The sequence below is a fragment of the Urocampus carinirostris genome, chromosome 1 (assembly GCF_059441175.1).
Source record: "Urocampus carinirostris isolate Australia breed hairy pipefish chromosome 1, RoL_Ucar_1.0, whole genome shotgun sequence".
In the NCBI taxonomy this organism is placed as follows: Eukaryota; Metazoa; Chordata; class Actinopteri; order Syngnathiformes; family Syngnathidae; genus Urocampus; species Urocampus carinirostris.
Window position 1 is genome coordinate 1,006,093 of NC_142349.1, and position 27,644 is coordinate 1,033,736.

The window sequence follows — 27,644 nt, forward strand, 5'->3', positions numbered from 1 at the left end:
GTCCGTGGTATCACAATAAAATAAGACAAAATAGTGTGCGAAGGGGAAAACGGGGAAAATGAAAGTGGTTTAATTCCAAGATGAGTGAAAGTTGCCTCAAACAAGGAACACATTTTAAGTGACAACTGATAATAAAAGCAAAAACTCTAAAAGGGTACAGTCAAAGGTGAGAGTCCAGAATGTGGCTCTAGCAATGTCCTTGGAAGGAAATGGGGGGCGAGCCGATGTTGGGGTTTGAATCCATAGAGCTGGGTGTCATTCCGACGATTCCATTCCCTTTGGGTATCTCGTTACGTAGGAAGTCAAAATCATCCTCATTTGAGCCCTGATAAAACAGTGACAATCACGTTCAGCAATATTCATCGACGATTTACTTGATCCTCTCATCATACCTTACTGACTGATTTAGTGGCAAACGGCTCGGAGTCTGCTGGATCCTCCCAAACCTGATAGAAAGGCTCTATCAGTTTGCCAGACCTGTGCACAAAGAAAATGTTGACCCTTGTTTTCAATTATAAGATACTTTTAACAGCATGCACAGGGTTGGTAGACCTTCTTCAAGGCGAAATTAGAGCACTTTTTAAGGACCTTCAAAGACAATTTTCAAATTTCTTTAGGACCTTGAAAAGTAAACATTTGGTGTGAATTGTGTACTTTGCAGAGCCAAAAATATATCTGCGATTTTCAAGCTTGAGTGTGCATTTATCAAGCCATGCTTTTTAGATCTTGAGTAAATCGCAAATAGAGATCCCTTAGTTTTCGCAGTTAATGAGGACCAGAACCACCCGCGCAAAGTGAAAATCCATGAAGTAGCGTTGCACCTTCATAAAAGCACACAAAGGGTTAAACGTACCTCAAGATTACATCATTACCGACTGATAGTATACAACTGTAACAAAAAAACATTCTAGCTCTACAAGTGATAACCAGGGTTGGGTAGGGTTACTTTAACTTGATTACTTTCAATTACTTTTGGATTAGTCCAATACCAAATATGCTAATAAAAGACAAAAGAAACTAAATATGAATAAAATTACTAAATTTTGTGCAGGCTTGGGGAGTAACGGAATACATGGAACGGCAAAAATGATGTTGGCAAGCTGTTTGGATTTATTTTCATTTTGTTTCTGTCGCATTTTATGTTAGTTTTGCCGGAGATCAAAGAGATCCAAGCCAGGAGAGAAAGCTTACCACGTGTTGTGAGTCAGAATTTTATTCATATTTAATTTTGTTTCGTCTTTTATTAGCATATTTGGTATTGGAGTAATCCAAAAGTAATTGAAAGTAATCAAGTTAAAGTAACCCTACCCAACCCTGGTGATAACACACCACACATAATAGCAGTTGAATGAATGGTTTTATTGTCAATTTACAAAATTCAAATGAAATTTGAATACTTAGTCATAAGCACAAGCAGCTTCAGATATGAGAGAAGAGACCCCATATACTTTAACACTTCGCTGATCTTGTTGTAGCTTTATAAACCCCCACCTGGAAATCAGAACACTTGGATTCCTGGTTTTATTATCATTATACAAAAGTACAACAAAATTGGAGGGCTTTTTCTTTTAGTATGGGAAAGCAATTTAGTGCGCAGTAGCATCAGGTGTTCTCGAATGGACACAAATGTCTGCGAGGATTAAAATGAAGCGGTCTTGAATGTCGTGTGTCCGCGAGGATTAAAATGAAACGGTCCTGAATGTCGTCGTTTCCCACGAGTTGTTGCTCCAAGGCATCTGTTTCATGGCTAATAGACTCTGCGTTGGCAAGATACACAGCCCGCAGCGGTGGTTTCGAAAACTTAGCCCAGCTGTTATCAGTAGGCCAGACGAGAAGCACCGCTCTTGCTTTCTCCCAGATGCCAACCTAGTCGCTTCTGGAAACCGATAATAATTCACAAAGCACCCCCTGGTGATCACAATTTTTTGCGTTCTTCTGACTTGACTTAGTGTCTGATTTAATTGATTAATTTTTCAATGTAACGAGTCGCTAAAATATTGTGGTCACTATCCTCCTAGTTTGCGCCAGTCCAATGTTTGACCAACAGCTTAAACTAGCCTATCAGAGTTGCTCACACCCACCCAACACAGTACTGAATACAATGCACGATACAATGACAAAGACAAAGAATTTAAAATCCGCAAAAAGGTAAATTAGCAATAACCGAGACGCGAAGTAGCGAGGGGTCTCTGTATATTTGTTTTTGAGCCAAATCGGCAGGAGGCCCCGGGGACGACCCAGGACAGGAAAAGAACGCTTCGGACGACCTAGGACAGGAAAAGAACTCCTCGGCATCCCGTCGGATGCGCTGAAGGAAGTGGCTAGGGATAGGGAGGACTGGGCTTCCCTGTTAAGGCTGCTGCCCCCGTGACCCGAACCCGAAAAAAGGGGATATAATGGATGGATGGACAAATCTAGGTGTTGAGTAAAAATGATTGTAATATGTAGCCTACTATTTCAGTTGCAGGAGGGTCTTCCCTTAATTTATCCCTTGGAAACACTATCTTAATTTTTGCAAGGACCTGAATAAATGTTCAGAATTGATGTGCCACGACTGCACTAATATAATTTCTTAGTGCCCAGTTTAGGTGTATCGTGCACCTGTACACTCGGCCACGACCGCTAGGGAGTGATGATGCTTCACAGGACAATGCCATACAGACTAATATAAGCTGCCGTTAAACACAAGGGAAGAGGAAACACTATGACAAAGCCAAGCCACCAGAGAGCAGTGTCCGAGTGATTTTTAGACAGACTTGTTGAGAAACATGGCAACAATTTCAAGCATTTACAATCACTTCAAGCAATTTCCAAGCTGTTTTCCATCCTCGAAGACATTTTAAAAAAAATCAAGAATATCCAAGACTTCAAGCACCTGAACCAACACTGCAGGTAAAATGTTCAGTGATATCGTATTTTCTGCACTGCAAGCAAGGTTCGTGCTTAGGGTTTTTCATGGCCAAATTCAAACACTTCTTTAGGACTTTCAAATCCAATTTTCCAATTTCTTCAGTATCATTAAAAGAAGCAATCTAGCGTGAATCCATCCATAGCCCCGTTTTTCGAGGTCATTGAGTGCTGCCTGTTTGGTGCTCAGTTTGTATGTGTAGGCGGTACGGGAAGAAATTTGTCTCAAAAATTTGTATACACGTGTTTTTCCAGATCCACAGATATATTTGCAACTTAAAGATCCACAAAATTATCTACGATTTACGCATGTTTCCCAAGTCCTAAAATATGTCTGCAATATTCACACGTTTTTGTTTTTTTTACTGCTGCTTAATAAATATATACTATTTCACGAAACTGTGAAAAAATATCTTGAGACTTTCGTGTTTTATTTTTATTTCTCTTTTTTCTGCAGCTAAATAGACTAATACAATTGCACAAAACTATGGAAATATATACCGTGACCCAAACTTTCATGGATCTGAGAAATCAAACAGTCTGTGAGCGACGCTTAGAATAACGGTGAGCAACATCAATCTCAAGTGTGGCAACCGAATCATTTGCAAACATTTCCAAAACCTGAGAGAAATCAAGTTACATTCTGCTGACTCAGACAACGCTAGTTAATTCTTCAAATTTTCATTAATCAACTAATACACTATTGGAAAGGTAGCACGGCCCACATACGTCAGTTGTTTTTAGAACAACAATTACATGAGATTTCCAATCTCCAGAAAGTACCCTGTCACAAAATACTAACGTTTTGTGGATTTATCTGGTTAGTTGCACAATACAGAATTGTATTCAATCACACTTTTTAATGGAAGTAATAAGTGGGCAAAAAGATTGACTTGATGTATTTGCAAATTATTTGAATGCAACACAGGCTATCAAAGAGACCCCAAAAATGCTTAGAGGGAACATTGCTTGTGACTTTAGTTTTTTTGTTGTTGTTGTTGCTGCTGCTAAATGTAGATTTCTCATTCACAAATATGGTACTATTATTACAACTTGGGCCAGACCTTAAACCCTACGTTGTAAATATTCTTTCTTTGCCTTTTTGTATTTTTTTCTCTTTGAAATCTTTATTGCATGTTTAACCTGGAGCAGTGCTTCTCAATTATTTTATTTTATTTGTCTATAAAACCGTTTTAAGTACAACGCTGTCCACTGCATAACACTGGATCCTGATTAAACGAAAGATCAGGCCTAAAAAATCCCGCCCTGCCCAACCCCGCCCGCCAGTATTGAAACCTGACCCTACCCAAAACTGACTAATTAACTTGATTGACAGGACAGCAGACATAACAAACACGAAATTTAATATTTGTGATGGGCCGCTGTCGGACCAATTAACTTAATTTTGCAGGACCAGCCAGAAAAAAAAAAATCAAATTTTATTTGTGAGAACTCGAGATGTATAATTTTCAAAACTTTTCCTTAGAAAATTTCATGCCCTGCATTTTTTTAGTATCACTTGATCTTACTGTATTTTGGGGCAGAAAAAATATATCATTCAAGATTGAAAAAATACACATATTTTTATTAATTTGATCCATATGTTTAAACAATGAAATAACGCTGGGACATAGAATAAAAGCCGGACAAATAGAGCGAAATAGATCTGATAATGGGCAATCTAATAAAAAGAATCAAAGAGCAAAAGCATCAAATCTATAATACATAAAGAATAACATTCTTTATTTTAAATACTTCCTTTAAAACACACACAAAACAACCTGCTTTTAGAAGCGTTGAAATAAAAAAGAAACTCCTTAAGGAACACGTTTAGAATTTTTTTTAAAATCACACTAACTAAAAACGAGCCTGCTGAAAAGAGTAATTTAACATAATGAACAAACAAGCCAGATAGAATACAACGTTAATTTAAATTTAGAAAATGTGTTAAGACTATTCTGTCTACCTTGGTCATATCCCTCAAGAGGGGTGACTGACAGCAAGACAAACACATACGATAACAAAGAAATTAAAAAGGGGGGGGGGGGGGGGGGGGAATAGCAAAAAACACACACAAACATTTTTGGACCATGGCCAACCCAAATGCCCAAACACCCAAACAAGTTAGGCACCTAAGTTGGTCATGATTTCATCCCTCCAGATGAAACGGGACACAAGAAAGCGGCCATGTCACTCGGGTCAGGGTGACACAACACAAACCTTTTTTCAATAGCAGGGCCCGACAGCTTTCACTGGTTTACCCCTGCCACATCATACAGGTGGCCTGCCCATCCCTTAGAACGAGTCCAAACATCACACTATCCTTTTATAACACCTCTTTGATGATTCCTATCACCAATAAGAGCTCTAGCTTTCACTAGATTTAGACCCCTTTCCTGCAGTGCACTCATAACACCATCCATCCACGCTAATCGCGGCCTTCCTCGATGCTTTTAAAAAGAAATAATCAACCAAACAAAGTTAAAACCGACTAATAAGTACATATGACACAAAAAAACACTACTGTGTTTAAATAAAAAGCAATAACTCACATAAAATAATTTTCAAACATGAACAAAGGTTGAAAATTGTGCCAAACAAAATACAGTGGGACCTCGGTTCTCGACCATAATCCGTTCCAGAACCCTGTTCGAGAACAGATTTGTTCAGTCACCGAAATCATTTTTCCCATTAAAAATAATGTAAATCGTTTTAATCTGTTCCAACACCCTGAGTGTTTACCGTAAACATGAGGTCATGGGTTCAAATCCAGCTACCAACCTTACTGTGCGGAGTTTGCATGTTCTCCCCGTGCTTGCGTGCGTTTCCTCCGGGCACTCCGGTTTCCCCCCACATTCCAAAAAAATCATGCATGTCAGGCTAATTGGCCGGTCCAAATTGTTCCCAGGTGTGAATGATCGAGCGAGTTGTCCGTCCAGTTCAGGCTGTCCCTTGCCCACTGCCCGAAGATGGCTAGGATGAGCTTCGGCACCCCCGCGATCCTACTGAGGATAAGCGGTGCAGATAATGGATGGATAGATGGAAAATCAATAAATAATAATCTCTTAAACCAGATAGCCAACATTATTAACTCAAGAGCACAGTATTAAAAAAGGGCAATACAAAAATATACCAAATAATTAGTGCTGAATTTCTGTTTTTTTAAATTAAAGACAATGTGAATGAATTAGCACGTTTTGCAATAAACAGCTTCGCACTGCTTCCTAGGGTATCGAAGGTGCAATTGCACTTGATTAAAAAAATATATATATGTTCCCTGATGTCAAACGTGACCACGCACCCTCTTGACAGAGCCTCGCTAACTCCCTCCCCACCCTCACAGAACCACTGTGCTGGATTACCATGTCCAACCTCGGTGCATACAATGTTTCACAACATTGATATCAATGGCAATAAAGACATCCATCCATCCATCATCTGCACTGCTTATCCTCTGTAGGGTCACGTCGGTGCTGGAGCCCATCCCAACCATCTTCATGCAGTTGCGGGGACACCCTGAACTGGTTACCAGCCAGTTGCAGGGCACAGAGACGGACAACTCACTCGCTCATTCACACCCAGGGACAATTTGGACCGGCCAAGTAAGCTGACATGAATGTTTTTGCCAAATGTAAACCCACGCAGGCACGGGGAACCCTGAACCTCCGCCTCGTGGTGCTGCGCGCTCACCACTCAGCCGCCCAGCAATAAAGACTAATTAATACAAATATTTCCTTGATTGACATATGCGATTTTTTTTATCTTGCGTGTGCATTTATCAAGATATATGATTTTTAAATCTTGAGTAAATCGCAAATATATTTGTGGATCTGAACAATACGTGTGTAAATATTTTTGAGACAAAAAATTATTGTTTACTCCTTAAGGTTCCTTTAAAATTCGCTTAAAATCCCAATCCAAGACGTAGTCAATGTAAATTGAATGCTATTCTTGAACAAATTTGAAGAATATGAACGGTTTTTGGTCTTATGACAGTGGGACAAAAGGGCAGACTGATTCAAAGGGTTAGCGAGGACTGGTGTCTAGAAAATAAAAGGCAAAGGGGGTCAGGCTTTTCCCAAAGCGGACACTCCTAAATCTTGTCCTGTATCTGCGCTCTGATGGTAGCGGGATAAAATGTTGGATTAGTAAGTGAGTGATATCTGGGACTAATGGTGTGGTGAGCGTACCTTTTGAGAAGGTATGGGTCAAAGGGAAAGAAGCTGTCCAGGGGGTTGGTGTTTGCACTTATGCAGTCACCTCCCATCGAGCTGTGGACCACCGGCAGCATGTGCCGGTTGTTCCTCTCTATGATAGTGTAGCAGAACACCACCTGATATTTCCTGAGACGGCAGCAAGCACAGCAATGCTTAATAGGAGTTCCCTGGACTTGATGAAAATCTGAGATCATAGATGTCAAGCATGTGGCCCGCGGGCCAGTTCAGGACCGCTGGCAGATTGAATCCGGCCCGCGAGACAAGGCTGAGAGAAGCTCAAGAGAAAAATAAAGTCAAAATACGAGCTGCAGTTTTGAATAAGGCCAGGCGCCAGCCACAAAGCAACTAGCTATTTTTCCTCTCTCCTTTTCTCTTTGTGACTCTCTTTCTCTCACTCTCTGTCTCTCTTTCTATTGCTCTTTCTCCATCTCTCATCTCTCTTCTTTCTTATCACTTTCTGTCTTCCTCTCTCATCTTTTACTCTATTTTTCTTTTTCCTCTCCATTTCTCTCTTACTTTCTCTTCTCTCTTTGTCACTCTCTTCTCTCTTTCTCCTTCTATGTCTTCAAATCTTTTTTTCTCAGTCTCTTTTCCCTCCCTTCTTTCTTGTTTTTTTCTTTATTCTGTCCTTCTCTTTGCATTTCTCCTTGTGTCCTGTTTCTCTCCCTCCATTTTGTTCTGTTTTTCTTGCTCTTTTTTTCTTTCATTTTCTTTTCTCACTCTTTCCATTTCCCTTTCTCCCTTTTGTCTTCTCTTTTCCACCGGACCCTTTATTTTTGTTTCTCTCCTTTTCACTCTCACTTTTTCCCTTTGTTTTGTTCTTTTTTCACCCTTTCTTTCTCTTCCCCTCTCTTTCTTTCTCCATTTGGGGCGGCAGTAGCTCAGGAGGTAGAGCGCTCGTCTTGGGATCAACAGATCGCATTTCGACTCCGTGTTACATGTCGAAGTGTCCTTGGGTAAGACACTAAACCCCTAATGTCCCCAATAAGCAGGTTTGCGCCTTACATGGCTGCACGGCCGCTATTGGTAAATGTGAAGCACATTGTAAAGCGCTTTGGGAAGTCTTCATTGACTTGAACAGCGCTATATAAATGCAGATCATTTCATTTCTCTCTTCATTAGTTTAATTCTTTTAACACTTTGTTTCTGTCCCTCACTCTTTTTCTTCTTTGTCTTTAATGTACTCCTCTGACCCAGTGATATTTTTCCCTACTATGTGGCCCCCGAGTTCAAATGAGTTTGACACCCTTTATAGTTTAATGCCAGCATGCACGGTCTTTACCTGGTAATAGATGCAAACTTGTTTGTGACTGCCGGGATGCACACTTTCAGTGGGTTCATCTGGCACATGACCACCTTTTCCAGGTTCAAACTCTGGAGGTACTCCAAGCCTGATATACACACATAATTACAGACAAGGTATTAAAGAATAGGACCGTTGTGGCAAAATGAAAGATTACCCAAAACCAGTGGTTCTCAAACAGCAGGGCGGTCCGCCCTGGGGGGGAGGCTCCGTCAAGGGGGCACAGGCTAGTTTGATTTTGGGGCGTTTTTTTTTCCCCCCAGAATAAGTGTAATAGCACCTTCACTACATAGAGAGTAGTAGCATTCTCAGTGTTTCATTTAAATTTAGCCTTGACACAGTGCATTAAGCACATAGTATAAGCATCGACTATAAAGAGATGCAGAGCCAGGCAAAGGGAGACGGGGGTTAAAAAAAATCCCCTCCTGTAGAACTTTACTGCAACCTTAGAGGACGAGCAAAAGCCGATGTGCTTGCTCTGTTAAAAGTGTTGGCAGAGGACAGCACGAAAGCCAAATACATTAAGATGTCACTTAACAACATGACAACCCAATAACGCTGTTTAGACGCTTGAGTTGTTTTTTAGTGAAAATGTACCGAAAGCTGTCAATCTGGCATGGACGGAGGTTACGTGTTACCATCACTATCGAGCAATCTGTTTTTTTCCTCACCAATACTATGTAATCACTTAAAAAAAAAAAAGATCGATCTGGGGGTGGGGGGATTTGTGTAAGAGGCACTTTTGAAAAAGGTTTTGGATTAAGTTGCAGGGTTCGTACATCTTTTCATGGCCAAATTCAAGCACTCTAAAAAGGACTTTCAAAGCCAATTTTCCAATTTCTACAGGACCATTTAAAGAAGAAATCTGGAGTAAATCATGTATTTTGCAAAGCCAAAAACATATCTGTTATTTACATGTGCAATTTTTAATTTTGCATTTATCAAGACATGCAATTTTTAGCTCATGAGTAAATCGCAAATATATTTGTGGATCTGAAGAATCTGTGCTTTTTTTGAGGCAAATTCACTACCTTAGTTTTTTGCATGGCCCATAATAAATGTCCATAATTGATACGTAATCGTTGCACAAATACACATTTCATAGTGCCCTGTTTAGGTGTAGCATGCACCTGTCCCGTAAGGGGCAATGACGCTTCATACCATACAAACTAATGCCAGCTTCCGTTAACACGATGGAAGCAGAAACGCAATGGTAAAGCGAAGCCACCAAGTGTCGGTGTAATTTTTAAGCAGACTTGAAAACAAGGCCACAATTTTAAGCATTTGCAAGCAATTTACCCAAAATACAAGCACTTTTGAAGACACAACATTAAATTCCAAACATTTTCAATAAAATCAAGCACCCGTACGAACCCTGATAATAAATCAGGAAAATCAAACCTTTTTTCATGTTTGCTGCCAGAATGTCTCCATGTCTGAAGATGAGCGTGTAAAAGACAGCCTGACAAGCGGTATAGAAAGGTCCATGGAGGCTGATGTCGCAACAGACCTGCCGCCCTTTACTGTCTTGACTGTCGATGTAATGGTGAATCCAGGAGATGAGCAGATCCAAACACGCCCGCACAGTACTTATTGTAGAGTGAAACAAGCAACATTGAGTGAACTTAAAAGGACATCCCCTCAGACATGTGATGCTTATATAAGGGCCCCCAATGGGCATTAAATAATAATAATTAACGTAATAAACGTCTGGGCTTCTAGTCAGACAAGCTGCAAGCCGTGTAACCTGGTCTTTGGGTGGCATTTGAAAGGGACAACATACCCCAAAAAAGAGGGTAGCCGTGCACACTCAATTACAAAAGCCCTAACGGCTTCCATTCAAATGTGTTATTTGAAAGCGTTACTAATAGAGGTGAGATCGAGCCAAAAGAATTCAGTTTAGCAGGGATCCCGTGCAAAACATATATTATAAAATACAAAATTATTTTGTGCAAAATGTTTTATTGTTATTGATGATAATACAACACAAAAAATCTGAGGAACCGAAAGAGCCACCTCTCGAAAAAGAGACCCAATTTCCCACGACTAGTCTGATAAACGTGTCCTCTCAGATGCGACAATAGGGGGCCGCAAAGCTTCACATGACGATTGGAGGCACAATCAGCGCCATTTTTACGCACACCTTTTAAAATTTTTCTTCATTTAGTGTAGTCTATCGAGTCAGACTGCCAGGAAACACATCCATGGAAATAATTTCAAGTATTTTCCAGCACTCCCTCCATAATTTAAGAATTTTCCTAACCTTGAAAAAAACAACATCAAGCATTTACCTGACCTTAAAAACACTACATTGAAATTCAAGCATTTTCAAGGATTTCAAGCACCCGTACGAACCCTGACTAAAGATGTCAAACTCAGTTTGGCTGTAGGGCTGGATGTACACTTTCGGTTATCAGGCGGGCTGGATCAGGAAGAGTCTCAACTTGAGCATACCGTAGTTTTTTTTAGTACTATGCTTGCTCATTCAGCCTACATTTGGAACCATACCGTACACATCATAATCAATGCTAACAAGGGATCTGCTCTTAACACAATACATTTTTTTGTCACCAACAATGGGAAAGAACCTTTTATTTTTTGTTAACTGGTTTATTTTATCAATTGAGTGAAGGCAGTTTTACACCTGAACTGACTCTCCATGCTATACAATGTCAACACTTCCCTCTACATGCCGGAAAGAGCATTGTTTGTATTTATTAAAAATAATATTAACTTTTGATAGATATGACCTAGAGACATGCTTCTTTTTTCGCAGTTTAGTATTATTATGCTTTGCCGTTCAGCCCAAATAAGTAACTTACCCTACATATCCTCACAGACGACAACAAGAGCTCTTTTCCAAACAAAATGCATTAACATACCTGCCTACACTACCGCTTTAAGGGTTAGACTACTGCTTTTTATAGAAAAACAAATCTACCGGTTTTTGAAATTTAAACAACAAAAATACTATTATTTAATGTACAGCGCCGTCATTTTGAAGTAATACTTCATCTTTGTGCGTAAATAAACTATTACAACAAAGCGCATTAGATTGCATTAAGGCATTCAATTTTTGTTTTGGTAAAAATTTGCTGCACGGTTTTAAGAAAGCACATTATTTTTCTCTCCCTCGTTTCCTTTTCTCACTCAATTTTCTCCCTTTCCCATCTCTCTTACTCTCCCCCTCTATCTCTTTTTGTCTCTCTTTGACTCTCTTTCTCTTTCTTATTAATCTACTAGTATGGCCTCAGTGAGGTTTTTTTCTACCATGTGCACTCGAGCTCTAATGAGTCTGAGACCCCTGAACTAAAGCATTAATAGTAAAGAAGCTTACGACACAGGAACGAACTTGGCCCTGGCAAGGAAGCTTCCCATGTAGCCCGCAGCAGCTTGGCGGAGGATGGCAGGCTGAGAGGGTCTCTGAAGAGTTTTCCACAAGTGTTCCAGGAAAGCCTCAGCTAGGGCCTTGACAAAAGGAAAAACTGATGACAAATATTACTTAAATACCTGCAGGAGGGAGACATGTTTTAGATGGTATATCTATAGTGATATGGGACACAGGCTCTGGCATTATTCATATTTCATAGATTTTATCATATCAACAAACATCACACAGTGAAATAAAATGTCCTGCATTTCCCTGGAGAGGGTGTTTGGCGGATTTGTTGAATTTTGTCTTATATAGTGTAAATCTCTCAAAAAAAACTTAACATTTTTGCTTTAATGGCCCTTTGACCCAAAAGGTTCTAGTCAAGTAGTCATGTTTAGTTGTATAGCCCTTGATCACAAAGAGTCTGAGAGGGCTGCACAGACCACAGATTATTGCTAACCACAAAACATCTATTATGACACCATCCCCTGATCTAAAACCTACTTAAGAGCAAGGAAAAACTCAAAAACCTATACATGAGGAAAATGAAGAAACTTTGAGAAGGGACTGCACATGAGACCCCTGGTATAGGGTAAAAAAAATAAAAATAAAGGTTTCCATTTTGCAGATTTTCTAACCCTTGTGATAAACATGGGTCCCCTATAGGTCTGCAACAACCAATCAATAAAATCGATTACTATTGATTATTAAAAGTGTTGGCAACTAATTAGATCATTGATTCGTTCTATCACGTGATTTATGAACCACTAAGTACATTAAATCAATGCAAATAAGAGTGCACACAATTCCGTTTCGAGTGTTGTAGTACCACTATGGTCCAGCAAAATGCGGCAAGACCATTTTTATGGAGAAAAAAAGTTCTTACCATTTTTAAAATCCTTTTATTGAACATTGCATCATTACAAAGATAATTGACATGAAAGTTTTAGCTTTTTAGTGTTTAACTGTTTCATCATGAAAGAGTTAACTATTTTCAAAGGAACAAAGTGCTGTCGAAGAACAGAATAAAATCAGAAAATGGGTAAATTAACAAAAAACGATAATAATTGCATGTTTGACTTTACAAAAAGGCAAGATTTTTAGAGATTAAAGTAAAAAACAACATTTTGAAAAGTGGGTTTGCATTTTTAGTAGATAAAAAAATGTTACACATAAAGTGAAGTGTATTGCCATTTCTTTTTAGTTTTTTTTATGAGAAGTCCAAATATAATATGATCTTTTGAGAAGATGGTAGGAAATATTGTTGTAGAAAGTAGAATATAATTAATGATCAGGGAAGTTTAACCGGAAGTTAATTTGAACAGTCTTGGAGCGGACAATACCCTATTGTGTATAGACATCTGGCGGAAGTCATGGGAGGATGTTGTTTCAGGATGTCACAAGCTGTTATACTGAGCGAGCCTGGGCGGGCGACCATCATGAATTGTTTTGAACACAGTATAAGAGGCCAACGTGAGAAGAATGACGAACGTTTCTTGAACGAACAGGAAATCATGAACATTGTCTCGAATGCAAAAAAGAGCGTTCCCTTTTTGCCATATCTCCTCTCTGCGTATATTTTGGGACGACGTCCAACGACGTCCTCTCCAAAAACATTTGCAGGTATATAGGATATATTTGTATGTATTTTTGTTCATTGTCAAGTTAATTGACACTCAGTTCAATATTTAAATAATGGGGAAGAAATCAAAAATATCTTAAAAAAAACAAATTGATCGATTGATCGAAAAAATACTCAAGAGATTCTTTGTTTATGAAAACATTCATTAGTCGCAGCCCCAGTTCAGTGTATTAAAGACAAACAAGTCGAACACTCACCAGCCTGAAGCTGCAAAAGTAAAAGAGAATGTACTGTGTGTGACATGAAGCATGTGTGGGTAAGATGAGCTTGTCAAACACATCCAACAAGTCTTTGTACAGTTCCTTTGTTCTTTCTGTATGAAGATTACCTGGATGGGAGAAACAGGATATAACAACATTGAATTAACAAGTCAGCTACAGAATTGTATTCAATTTAGATTGATTTTAATTGTAAAGACCAAAAATTGTTTACCGTTCACATAACAGACATCCTTAATGTATGAAAACAAGATAGACATGAGGGATTCAAGCCTCTCAGCCACTGGGTGGGCCATAACTCCCCCCAAACTAGGGGTCTGATCTGTCGGCAAGTCTTCATCCTAACAGACACGCATGTTAACAAACAGGATACAAATAGACAACCCAAATGAACTTTTATGAAGCTGGATTTAGTCATGAAGTCTCAGGTGGAATTTCCGCTTTTGCATAGCCAGCATCGAGCAAAGAGAGCATCCAAGCGCGGCTATAAATCTATTGCTGTTACGTTCGGGTTAGATTTCTCTCTCGCTGACGTTTTTTATAGTTATCCACTAGATGTAGCTATCGCTTTAAGAATGAACGTCAGTGTTTGTGTACTGCAGTACACAAGTTGACCAAAAACACCTTTCTTCCTCCTGAGTCCTCACAGATAAAATCTAAAAATTGTAGTTTACTTCATGCTTGGTCCCTCAAAGCAAGTTCATTGGCCAGGCTTGGGCTGGCTCAGGCTTTCGAGCTAGATTTTTAGGCCCGATCTTACCTCTATTTACAGGTCTTTTTGGGAACTGCTCTCAGAATATAAGATGATCTAAAAAAATCAAAGCGTAGGTACAACGGCAAGGGCAGTCCTGAAAGTGATGGGGGAGGTTCTTTTTAAGCAATTGGGGCTGGTTTCAACAGCAAGTAGCTGGTATCTGTGAGAATATAAGTATTGTTCCACTTTAAAATGATTGGTGTCTAAGAATTAAGACGACACAGAAAAAAAGCTAGGGTAAGAAGTGATCAGAGGACTGACAGAGCTGTTACAGAAGTCCCTAAAAGTGAACACAAAGTTTTTTGCATGGTATTTTCTGGACTATAAGGGGCCTCCAAAAACCCCAAATTGGCCAGACATTTGAACGTGCGCGTTATAATCTGGATTGTTTTACATTATTTCATTGCTGACCACAATTGCAAAACAATGTTTGTGCGGCGGGAATCTAACAGGATAGCAATGGTAAGAGTACCAAATCCTAATTACCAGGTCACTAGGGCCGTGATTGGTTCACAATTGCATAACATTGGGTGCAACGGGAATGGGACCTGGGTTGCAGCAGGGAGAGCGCCGGGATCCTATACATTAGACCAGTGTTCTTCAACTTATTGGAGCCAAGGCTTATCTCTTTCATTAAAAAAAACCTGCGGAACACCACCAGTCTGAGCAGTTGCATCTCCAGTAAAAGTAAATCTAAATGAAAGAACCACAAAGGCACACAAATTGGATAATTTCACTCGGCACAATATGCTTGATGGCTGTGTTTTGCTGCTGTTGGTGTCAGTGGATTTGTTCAGACCGAGGACAATCGACTTTGGCCTGGACGGATCTATTGACACTAACAAAGATGTTATATAATGAAATTGTGAATATGTTTGATTTTCGAGAAGGTTTGTTCAAACCTCACTTTGTGTTTGCTGTTAAAAACGTAATATTGGAATATAATATTGTGAATGTGCTTAATTGCTGTTGAGATTGTCATGATTGTTTTCTGTTTTTAGTGTCAATAAATTTGTTCAAACCAAAAAAACAAAAAAAAAAACAGCATTGAATTACTGTACTAAACATATTATGGTACGTTCCTAAACTTTGCACCACTGTACTTTTTTTTTTGCATACACATTTTTGAAAACGTTCTTACCCACATTGAAAAATATCTTACATACCATTTCAAATAGGGCCTCTTCAGCAGAGCTGCCTGACTGCTGGCTTAGTAATACATTTTCTTCAGCCTCTTCAATATCTGAGCGGGATGCACTCACCTACCGTAAAACAAGTGATTGTGTCACAAATTTTTACCACACTCTACCAGCTTTACATGAACACATTTTGATCAACCAGCAGGGAAGAAATAGCCAAACAATTTACATCATATCTCATACTTTGAGATTTTGCAAAAGGAAAATGCCACGAGATTTCAGAAAAGTAGTGCGTACAACTATTGCATTTAAGAAAGAAATAATTGCAAAATATGAAGGTGTGCGAGTGTCTGATTTTGCTAGGGAATACCCCACCGTCCACCTGCGCCTTCTGCTGACCACCACAAAGGTAAGAAATCCTTTTCATAATTCTTTTCTTTATCCTTTTTTTTTTTACACGTTCGTGTTAGCGTAATCTTTCGTACGGAAGATTACGCTAACGCGAACGTACGATTAGTCTGGGTTAGCTTTGTTTACGTTAAACATTCAAGTTAAACATTCAGGGTGTTGGAACGGAGCCAACATTCAGGGTGTTGCAATGGAGCCCCCTTTCCAATGAACCGCTCACCACATGTTGTGGAGACCCGGATGCTAAATGACTTGTAAACGACCTGATTTTTATATTTTTACATGTTCATGTTAGCGTAATCTTTCGTACGGAAGATTACGATAACGCGAACGTACGATTAGCCTGGGTTAGCTTTATGTTTACGTTAAACATTCAAGGTAAACATTCAGGGTGTTGGAACTGATTAAAATGATTTACATTATTTTTAATGGGAAAAATGATCAAACAAATCGGTTTTCGAACAGGGTTCTGGAACGGATTATGTTCGAGAACCGAGGTTCCACTGTATAGTGGAACCTCACTAGTTCGCGGTTCCACTTTTGCGGGTTCAGAGCTTCGCGGGTCTAAAAAATATACCTTACCTTCTCAATAAAAGCATTTATTGACTTGAGTAAGCGCAAGCTTATGTCAACTGAGGACACGGTGTGGACACTCTTATTGTGAAGGAGAGGGGAAGGCCCTGACACAATGCTTAGTCATGGTGAGTTACCGCTTTGCTCACGCCCCCTCCTTCAACTCCTCCCACCTCACCCCCTTATTATGTGGCGCTGTTTATCATGGAGGAACTCGGCGACGCGACGTAAGTATATTCTCTTTTGTCACATTTCATCTCATGTTTGACTTTATTATACCAAAAGCGAGCGGTTGTTTGTACTACATAAACACGGCTAATTGTGTGTGGTTTCGTGTATTTGTTGTAAAAGCCGTTCGATGCCGCTAGCTAAAGCATGTTGTTATTGTCAGAAAGTAGCTTTTTCACTTTCATTAAAATGAACACAAACAATTTTTTTTTAACTGTTGTTTCCCAAAACGCTTCACAAACACTCATCAAATATCACATTTTCAGTGTTTTTATTTTCAATATGTAACCGGTAGTGTTAACAAGCGAAAAAAACTGCGAGGGCTGCATGTGGTTGAGAGCGGTTAATACAATCATACTGAATGGTTCATAGTGGTTTTGCCGCAGTCCTATTCCGTGTAAATTGATTACAGTGCATCCGGAAAGTATTCACAGCGCTTCACTTTTTCCACATTTTGTTATGTTACAGCCTCATTCCAAATTGTATTAATTTAATCTCCTATCTCAAAATCCTACACAAAATACTCCATTATGACAATGTGAAAAAGTTTTTTTTTTTTACTTTTTTTGAATTTATTAAAAATAGAAAACTAAGAAATCACATTTACATAAGTATTGACAGCCTTTGCTTAATACTTTGTTGATCCACCTTTGGCAGCAAATACAGCCTCAAGTCTTTTTGAATATGATCCCACAGGTTTAGCACACCTATCTTTAGGCAGTTTTGCCAATTCTTCTTTGCAATAAGTCTCAAGCTCAATCAGGTTGGATGGGAGACGTTTGTGCACAGCCATTTTCAGATCTCTCCAGAGATGTTCGATCGGATTCAAGTCTGGACTCTGGCTGGGCCACTCCAGGACATTCACGGAGGGGTTCTGAAGCCAATCTTTTGAGATCTTGGCTGTGTGCTTTGGGTCGTTGTCCTGCTGAAAAATGAACCTTCGCCCCAGCCTGAGGTCAAGAGCGCTCTGGAGCAGGTTTTCATCCAGGATATATAGATATTGTTGCATTCATTTTTCCTTCTATCCTAACTAGTCTGCCAGTTCCTGCTGCTGAAAAACATCCCCACAGCATGATGCTGCCACCACCATGCTTCACTGTAGGGATGGTATTGGCCTGTTGATGAGCGGTGCCTGGTTTCCTCCAAACATGGCGCCTGGCATTCACACCAAAAGGTTCAATCTTTGTCTCATCAGACCAGAGAATTTTGTTTCTCGTGATCTGAGAGTCATTCAGGTGCTTTTTGGCAAATTCCAGACGGGCTTCCATGTTCCTTTTACTAGGGAGTGGCTTTCATCTGGCCACTCTACCATACAGGCCTGATTGGTGGATTGAGGCAGAGATGGTTGTCCTTCTGGAAGGCTCTCCTCTCTCTCTACAGAGGAACGCTGGAGCTGTTCTTGGTCACCTCCCTGACTAAGGCCCTTCTTTCCCGATCGCTCAGTTTAGAAGGCCGGCCAGCTCTAGGAAGAGTCCTGGTGGTTCCAAATGTCTTCCATTTACGAATAATGGAGGCCACTGTGCTCATTGGGACCTTCAAAGCAGCAGGATTTTTTCTGTATCCTTCCCCAATTTTGTGCCTCAAGACAATCCTGTTTCGTAGGTCTACAGACAGTTCTTTTGACTTCATGCTTGGTGTTTGTGCTCTGACAAGCACACTCAACTGTGGGACCTTATATAGACAGGTGTGTGCCTTTCCAAATCATGTCCAATCAACTGAATTTACTGCAGGTGGGCTCCAATTAAGCTGTAGAAAGATCTCAAGGATGATCAGTGGAAAAAAGACGCACCTGAGCTCAATTTTGAGCTTCATGGCAAAGGCTGTGAATACTTATGTAAATGTGATTTTTTAGTTTTCTATTTTTAATAATTCAAAAAAAGTAAAAAAAAAAAAAACCTTTTTCACATTGTCATAATGTAGTTTGTGTAGAATTTTGAGATAAGAGATTAAATTAATACAATTTGGAATGAGGCTGTAACATAACAAAATGTGAAAAAAGTGAAGCGCAGTGAATACTTTCCGGATGCACTGTATGTAAGACATGGCTACACTTGTGGGTCATGTTTTGGTACATTCAGTTCCAGTGTGAAGAGTTCTGGATGAGTCATCCAATAACTCCTTGCCATCATGCCAGCGATCACTTCAGTTTAATGGCGGGGGGTATACTGTATACCTGTATACGTTTTTTAAGCATTTTTGAAGGGGCGGATTTTCAGTTTTCGCGGGTGGCCTCGGTCCCCATTAACCGCGATAACCGAGGGATAACTGTATAGTCAAGGATTTCACGCACCCATAAAAATCCTGGAGCTAAACAAAATGTCAATAACATAACCACTTACATCCAGTTTAAGCATTTGCCCAATAATGATTTCCAGTACGTCCCGTCGAATGGTTGGAATGTACACAGTCACCTTCAGGAGGTTGTGTACATAACACTCCTAAGAAGAGAAACAAACCTTTAGTGAACATTTGGTCTCTGAAAGTGAAGGTAAGCCGTTTTCCAAATGCCATTATCCTTCCTTTTTTCTATTGACTTTAGGATCTAAAGCAGGGGTCGGAGACCTATGGCTTGGGAGCAATTTATGGCTCTTTTCATGAGTACGTATGGGTCGAAGCTAAAATAAAAATTGCGCAATTTTAAATGAGCTAATAAGAACAGACAACTTTGTAATTTTTATCAAGCTACAACATAATAGTATGCACAGGCCTTTTGAATCCCTTACCAGTGTTCTGGGAGACTTTTGAACATACGGAAAGCTGTCTTGCAAAATTGGAACCAGAAAGTGACTTGTTCTGAAATTCAAGATTGCAAAACATTGACAACTTTACAAAGCATCATTTCTTCATGCGTACTTACTCAAACCTTAAAAAAAGTAAATCTAAATAAATCACTTACGATGGGACGTATCTGGTGATGAGCTGCAAGGCCTGATGGCACTGGTAAAAATGTTTAGGGAGATCTAAAAAGTGAGTAACACGTTATAAGTAAATTTTAATGTAGGAGCTAAAGCTAAAAGTAATAAATCAACCATCTACATGCATGGCACATTTCATTGGTAAATGTCAAACGCTTTTTGTTTAATTTTCCCTGTACCTTTAAAGGAAGAAATCAGGCCCCGATCAAAAGAATGTTTTTGTTGTTAACTTTGATGACTAAAATAAAGTCGCTATCTCACTGCTAGCACATACTTTGGGCTATTTGGAAACATTCTTATCTATGATCCACAATCTTTTTGTGTCAATGGGCTGCTATAAACTGACATGTATTCTGCCATGCTTCTTCAACAATGCACGTTTGGCTTTAATACATTATGCTTGTTTACAAACACTGAAATGGCCGTAAAACTGTTGAGTAACAATTGAGTTCAATACTGAAGACAAATAGGAAATAAAAGTACTGTATGTATAAAAACCAGGAAAAAATAGCCAATTTTGGACTCATTTTGATGATATTAAATGGTCTGGAGCAGAGTAAATTCAACCTTACAATAGACTGCTGATCTTTTACTTATTTTAATTAACATTCATTTTGAGTGTCTTTTAGAGAACCTCTGTCTAAATTGATTAAAATAGAATTGTAAATAGTTCTTTTTTTGCATACTATCACTTAATTATAACACTGAAGAGTTAATATTTGTAATTTATTGCAAGCTTTAGGTACTTGGGTTGTGATGTGGCTGCAGTTGTTGGAATGGAGTGCGAGGTATTGCACGGAGTGAATCAAGGAAGCAAGGTTTTGGGTGCTCTGATGAGAGCGATGAGCAACAAGAGTATGAGTATGGATGTTAAGAGGGGACTGTATGAGAGTGTGATTGTGCCGACTGTGTTGTATGGTGCAGAGACTTGGAACCTGAATGCAGATTTAAGAAGGAAATTAAATGTTTTTGAGATGAAATGTTTGAGGAGTATGTTAGGAGTGACAAGATTGGATAGATTGAAGAATGAAATTGTGGGTAACAGAACTAGAGTAGTCGTGGAACTGAGCAAGCGTGTGGATAAGAGAGTACTCGGTTGGCTTGGACACATAGAGAGGATGGATGAGGAGCGAATGTTGAAGAGGATCTACAGAGCAGACGTCAACGGAAGGAGACCAAGAGGAAGGCCGCGATTGACTTGGATGGATGGTGTTATGGGTGCACTGCGGGAATGAGGTCTAAATCTAGTGGAAGCTAGAGCTATTGTTGGTGATAGGAATGAGTGGAGAGGTGTTGTAAAAGGCTAGTGGGATGTCTGGGCGCGTTCTAAGGGATGGACAGGGCACCTGTATGATGTGGCGGGGTAAACCAGTGAAAGCTGTCGGGCCCTGCTGTTGAACAAAAGAATGTGTTGTATCACCCTGACCCGAGTGACATGGCTGCTTTCTTGTGCCCAGTTTCATCTGGAGGGACGAAGGCATGACCAACTTAGGTGCCGAGGTGCCTAACTTGTTTGGGTTTTGGGCATTTGGGTTTTGGACATGGTACAAAAATGTTTCTGTTATATGTGATGTGTTTGTCTTGCTGTCGGTCACCCCTCTTGAGGGATATGAGCAAGGTACGTTTTATTATTATTGAAAATATATCATTTAAAAAAAAAAAAATCTAAAGAGCCATTTGGGCGCCAGATTCGGTTCTTCTCACTGAGCAGAAGCAAAAGAGACTTTTCTAAATAGAGCTGTATTTTTGGGCTCGACCAGTAGAGGCCAGTGACACTTTTTATGACAACGCCATAATGACAAGCCTGCTAGCGTCATTTTTACGCACTTTAAAAAATGAAAAATCTTTATTTTGTGTTGTAGTCAGACTTTCAAGAAATGATAAGCATTTTCAAGCACTTCACTCAAAATTAAAGCATTTTCCTCACCTTGAAAACACAACAATAAAATACTCGCTTTTTTAAGAATTTCAAACACCCGTATGAACCCTGAAGGAGAGAAGTGCGTTCTTTATGAAGGATCAATTATTTAAAAGAATAAAGATCATTAAAATGATAAGAATTGCATTTGTCCTCATTATCATTGAAAACAACTTAGCGAACATTGTTTAAAATGATTTAAGACGTGGCACCCCAGAATAAACAAGTGATAACAGCATTAAAATAGAAACATATAATAAAAGAAACATTAATTTGTAAAATGGGCATAGCAAGCAAAAATGTTCCACCTGGACTACTAAAAGCAAATACAAATTGAACATACAGTGGAACCTCGGTTTTCGAACGCCTCTCAGTTCGAACAAATCGGAGTCCGACCAAAAATTTCGAGAAAGTCAAAAAATCGGAGTTCATAATTATTTTCTTTATCCTTTTTTTTAATTTTTACACGTTCATGTTAGCGTAATCTTTCGTACGGAAGATTACGATAACGCAAACGTACAATTAGCCTGGGTTAGCTTTGCTTACGTTATACATTCAAGGTAAACATTTAGGGTGTTGGAACGGAGCCCAACATTCAGAGTGTTGGAACGCAGCCCCCTTTCCAATGAACCGCTCACCACTTGTTGTGGAGACCCGGGTGCTAAATGACTTGTAAACGACCTGATTTTTTTTTATTTTTACACGTTCATGTTAGCGTAATCTTTCGTATAGAAAATTACGATAACGCTAACGTACGATTAGCCTGGGTTAGCTTCATGTTTACGTTAAACATTCAAGGTAAACATTCAGGGTGTTGGAATGGATTAAAACAATTTACATTATCTTTAATGGGAAATGTGATTTCGGTGATCGAACAAATCAGTTTTCGAACAGGGTTCTGGAACGGATTATGGTCGAGAACCGAGGTTCCACTGTAGTTGCATTGGGCGATTGATTAGTCAGGTTGATGTAGTCAGCATATTGACCCTTTACACATGACGTAATGTTGCCTTCCCCAACAGAATGACCTCCATGCTGGACGGCGGAGAAGCCCTAGCAGTGAGCACTTGAATCAGGATTTGAGTTGAAACAAATATCAATCATGATGACAAAAGAATATAACCAACACTTTTTACGATGGTAATTTATTGCTCTGCAAGGTTGCAAGGCCGATTTAGAATTGTATCTCTTTTAATGAAAACAGAATACGGCAATGCATTTGGACCAACAGAACTCGAGTTGTGCTGAGATGCAGAGTTTTCCAGGATTTGCAGTGAACATTTTTCACTAAGTATGTTTGATGTATTTCCGAGCAATTTTATGTTAAGTAGATACAAGTCACGTCAAAGACACACAAAATAATATTAACTTGTGTTAACTAGCTATGTTAGCACCTTACTGTTTCCATAACTACCTACTTTTGTGATTAGCAAGGGATTCAAAAAAACAGTAATCTTCAAATGTTGCATGTCCTTATGTGCTCTACAATAAAGCTTATTACACCAAAATAAACGGCCAAATTATCAATGGATAAAATGAGAGATGAACCTTCAGAAGAGAAACGTCATTTCTCCAAAATGAATATTTTTAACATGCTTAAAAGTGATTTCTATACAAGGTGCTAATACCCTGTGCTTTACTGATCTATTACATTCCCAAAAATGTTAGATACAAAATCGTTTAGTACCGTTAGCGCGAGGGGAACGCCAGGGATGCATTTGTCGTCATAACAAAGCACAAAGAATGCGTACCAGATACGAAGAACTGGTAAGCATTCAGGTTTAGGTTTTAGCACTGGTACTCCAGTTACAATATAGTTACTGATGGTGTGGACTGAAGTCAGGCAGAGTAGACAATTTGTTTAGATGTGTGAATATGTCAGGACAGCACCGCACACTAGCTAACATTGCTAATGGTATCCTACGTTTCTCTAAATAGTGCTTTTTGCAATTTCCGACATGATGAGAAAACTTAGACAGCTGCACAATATTCGTTTGACAAATCATTTCCAATGGTGTTGATTAGTATAGCTGTTTTTGTTGTTGTTGTGTAATGTTTACTGCCCTCGTCCACTGTTTACTTTCGCCTACAGCCGTCGAGCATGGTAACGTCACGTGGTTAGGTGACCTGTGTGTTTGTGTGCGAGCGCAAAGGGTCAATTGATGTACGGGGTGGCGTTTGAATGACATAAAAAAAATGCAGATGATTGTTTGATGCTATGTGAAATCTGTTTTTTTTTTGCAAATTATTCACATAGGTTTCAAATCATCCAACCAATTTTAATATCACCGAAAAAAAAACAAGGACATGAAAAATGCATTTTTAAAATGTTGATGCAATTTAATAAGGCACTCACAAAAAAAAAAAAAAATTTTAAATAAAAAAACTATCTGGGCCTATGTGAAAAAGTAATTGCCCCCTGAACCTAATAGCGAGTTGGGCAACTTTGGCAGAGAAAACAGAAATCAGACATTTACAAAAATTGGTAATGCTGTGGAGGAATCTCGCCCAACTCTTTGCAAAATTGTTTCAAATTTGCCATTATGGAGTTTTTTTTCCCTAGCATGAACAGCCCGTTTAAGCAAAGCAACTCAGTTGGATTGAAATACGGGACTTTGACTTGGCTACTCCAGAAGCTATAGCTATATATATATATATATATATATATATATTTTTATTTTTTATTTATTTTTTTAATTATTATTTTTTACTTTTTTTAAAGAAGTTTTAGAGATGGACTTGCTGGTGTGATTCAGATTGCTGTCCTGCTGCATGGTCCAAGAGTTCTTGAGTTAGAGGGCACAAACTGATGGCCAGATGTTCTCTTTCAGGATCTTCTAGTAAACACCAGATTTCCTTATTCTGTCAACCACAGCGAGTTGTCCTGTTCCTGAGGCACCATAGCAGCCCCAGACCATCACACTGCCACCACCATGCTTTGCTGTTGGTATCATTTGTATGCAAGATGTAACAGGGTCGCACACCGTCCAAAAAGATCAAGTTTTGATTCATCGGTCCACAGAATGTTTCTCCAAAAGGTCTGAGGATAATCAAAAATTTTTGGGGCAAATGTACTTTTATGACAGCAATTACTCAGGAACAGCAAGTTTTTGATTTTTTTTAGGAGCGCCTTAAAAAATTGAATCAAATTTTCACAACTGCATTTTGTATTTCCTTGGGTTGTCGCTGTGCGGTATTAAAATTGGTTTAATGATCTGAAACCTTTGTGAATGATAAATATGCAAAACACTCAAAAATCAGGTAGGAGCAAAGACTTTTTCACAGCACTCTACATGTTAGCGGACGAAAAGAACAAAGACATACTTTCATCTTCATCATCCGAATCTGACATATCGATGCCTCCTTCGCAGATGGTTACTCTTTCTGGAACAAACACAAATTCATTTTTAAAACCATCGGCTAAGAGTGTTTACGTGTGTGTGTGTGGGGGGGGGGGGGGGGGGTGTAATGTAGGGCGCTTTGGGGGCCGACAGAAAAAAACCTACTGGGGGTAAAGTGGGAGACGACCATTTTGAGACATGCACATAAGAAGACGGTCTGTGCTGACACCAAGTTACTGATGAAGGCCATGTATTCCTCAACCACTGCTTGGCTACGACCCACCCATGGTATCCTCTGAAAAACCCCAAAAACAAGACCAGTTAGAACACATGCGTGGAAGCTTTTTAATAGTTTACTTTAGGGGTCTCCAACACCTAGGTGCCCCCTGAAAACAGCTGAGGTGCTCGCAGACCTGTTCTGAAAATACCACCCGTGCTCGGTCATTTGCGATTTTCTCGTCAAATGATTTTTTTATATGGTTAACTGATTCAACTTAACCCTAAGTTCTACTTTCTCTCTTTCTCTATTGTTTGTTGTTTTTCTCTTCTCTCCTTACCAACCCTCCCTCCCTTCTACTTCCAACAATTAACCTGCTAACAACATAGTGAGTAGTACAAGACAAGTTATTTTCAAAAGGCAATTTAAACTAAGTGCCCTTTCTGCTAATAAGTGGCAAAAAAAAAACGCTTGAAAAAAGTTTGGAGTCACCTGTTTTACATGTGAGGTCATTTTCAGTAACAACAACATAAAAGCAATTGTACCATACGGACCAAGATAGTATAGATGAGTTGCTCGTGATCTTTGGTAAGCTGGGCAAGACAATTGCGAAATTCTTGTAGCCATGTAATAATCTGAGTATCCTATAAAGAGAGAAAATTTCCATAAATTATGGGAAAACTTACATCACAACAATGACTTAAGTGTTTCCTAAATACAATTTACCTTAATCTCCGGGTCAGCTAGCTGGTGCTTTAACAGTTCGTAGTCACCCAAGTCTCCCTTCACACAACGACAGACACAATTTTTCGCTGATGGGCTGTGGTGGGACTAACGTGTTACAAAGGAATGCAATCGATTTTCTCGATAGAGTACTGTATTCAATGTTCCCTGTAATCCCCGGTCTGAGCGTTCACACCAAGTCTGCGCGAGTCACTTGAAACAACAGTAAGCAACATCAATCCCAAGCGTGGAAACCAAATTAATATCAAACATGTCCAAAACTATTACCAAAAAATTTTTTGCACAGCACTAATGCACGTTAAACATAACCAACAAATATAACCAGCACCTACATCAACATCTTACATCCATCAGGCTTTATTATTTGACACAAAAGACTCAGCTCCCTTCCAGACACTTTTTTTCCTCTTGCGATTGGTCAAAAAGCATTTTTTTCCATGGTTTCGGTGTTGATGCCTTTAAATTTGTTGAGTATATAAAAGGTTAAAATTATTTTGTATTTTAACTTTTTGGGGTAATTATTTTAGTTTGTGTTTTTCTAGTGTTGTTCAGGGATGTGTTTAATGATTAGCTTTTTTTCTGGGGGAAAAAAAAACAGACAAAAGTTGAGTTTATTCTTGTATTTCACTGTTTATTTGTTATTGCAATGAAAATTAAATATTTGAATTTGACATCTTGTGTCACACAGGGATTCCACTGGCTTGACTTAAAGGTTGCTCAGTATAATAAAAGTTCAAAGTTTAAACGACTTTATTGTTATTATTGTTTAGTGGAATATAAATATATTTTTAAAGGATAATAATTAATTTTGTGCATATTAATACATTAGTAATGGTGATGTACTGATCAAGCGACACCCACTAGCGGTCTTTTTTTTCTTCTTGCTTTATTTTCGTTTTATTTCTTTTTTTTTTTTGTTTCAAGCTCAAATTCGAGCACGTTTTAAGCACTTTGAAGGCCTTTTTTTTTTCAGAACCATTAAAAGAGGAAATCCTGTGTGAATCATGTATTTAGCAGATCCACAAATGCATTTGCAATTAACATGTGGGATTTTCAATCTTGCTTGTCATATCAATCAAATCAGGTCTAATCACGACAATCAAAATCCCTAATGAACACATCATTGCGACTACGAACACTAAAGTGCAGCGCTGAGAATAGTTCACGCGAAGGGGAGACGGATTTAGGCACAACAATGGTATCCGACGAGGTGTCCTAAAACGGTGACTGATTGTCGAACCAAATTATTAGTTTACAACTCACCTGTTTATACTTGGCTAACGTTTCCACAACACTTCCACCGAATCTGACCGTCTTAATAGGAGGCGAATTCAGGAAATCCCGATTTTCGATCTCCATCATATTACGAAATCCACAAATGCTAATTTCGGTAGAATTAGTTTGGCGAACAAATCGTATTACGACAGATCCAAAAACAATTTAAAACAAAAGTGTGGTTTTGTATGGACTTGGAAGTATGCATTGTGCTGTTTTTCGAGGATAAGTTTTCTTCCAAGGACGCGAAACAGCACATGGATGCACGTTTCCGGTTTAGACCAAAATAACCTTCTTCTTCTGTGACTTACAGACTGTCAACTGGCGTAAAGCTGCTCGTGAGTGTCATCTAGCGGATTAAAAAAGCGACAGACTGTGAAGAACGTTCATGTAACACTTGGTATTTATTTGTTATTCTCACGTCGTACTCCTGTCTAATAAGGGGCCGGTCACACAGACATTTGCGGCTGAA

General features: G+C 39.1%; 1 protein-coding gene and 1 long non-coding RNA gene across 5 annotated transcripts in view; one reads left to right on the forward strand and one right to left on the reverse strand.

Annotated features, from left to right (window-relative positions):
- Window positions 1–31: 31 nt before the first annotated feature.
- On the reverse strand, window positions 32–27,468 carry rrn3 (RRN3 homolog, RNA polymerase I transcription factor). Of its 4 annotated transcripts, none has more exons than XM_088331607.1 (17): window positions 27,161–27,467; window positions 25,880–25,936; window positions 25,708–25,797; window positions 25,102–25,231; window positions 24,920–24,979; window positions 19,659–19,722; window positions 19,486–19,555; window positions 19,102–19,200; window positions 15,581–15,676; window positions 13,875–14,001; window positions 13,640–13,770; window positions 11,780–11,895; window positions 9,829–10,016; window positions 8,407–8,515; window positions 7,098–7,250; window positions 393–477; window positions 32–325 (listed from the first exon to the last, which is right to left on the reverse strand). In XM_088331607.1, the coding sequence occupies exons 1-17, from the start codon at window positions 27,257–27,259 to the stop codon at window positions 188–190; spliced, it is 1,812 nt and encodes a 603-aa protein (XP_088187733.1). In that variant the 5' UTR covers window positions 27,260–27,467; the 3' UTR covers window positions 32–187. The 4 variants fall into 4 exon arrangements, with proteins under 4 accessions (XP_088187733.1, XP_088187641.1, XP_088187898.1 ...); XM_088331515.1 differs by having other exon boundaries at window positions 11,765–11,895; XM_088331772.1 differs by lacking the exon at window positions 25,102–25,231 and having other exon boundaries at window positions 11,765–11,895; window positions 27,161–27,252.
- The window catches only part of LOC148373195 (uncharacterized), a 40,182-nt gene continuing 31,759 nt past the window's right edge, over window positions 19,222–27,644 (forward strand). Inside the window, exon 1 of the long non-coding RNA XR_015850057.1 lies at window positions 19,222–19,250. This is a non-coding gene — a long non-coding RNA (uncharacterized LOC148373195). The remainder of the gene's footprint in view (window positions 19,251–27,644) is intronic.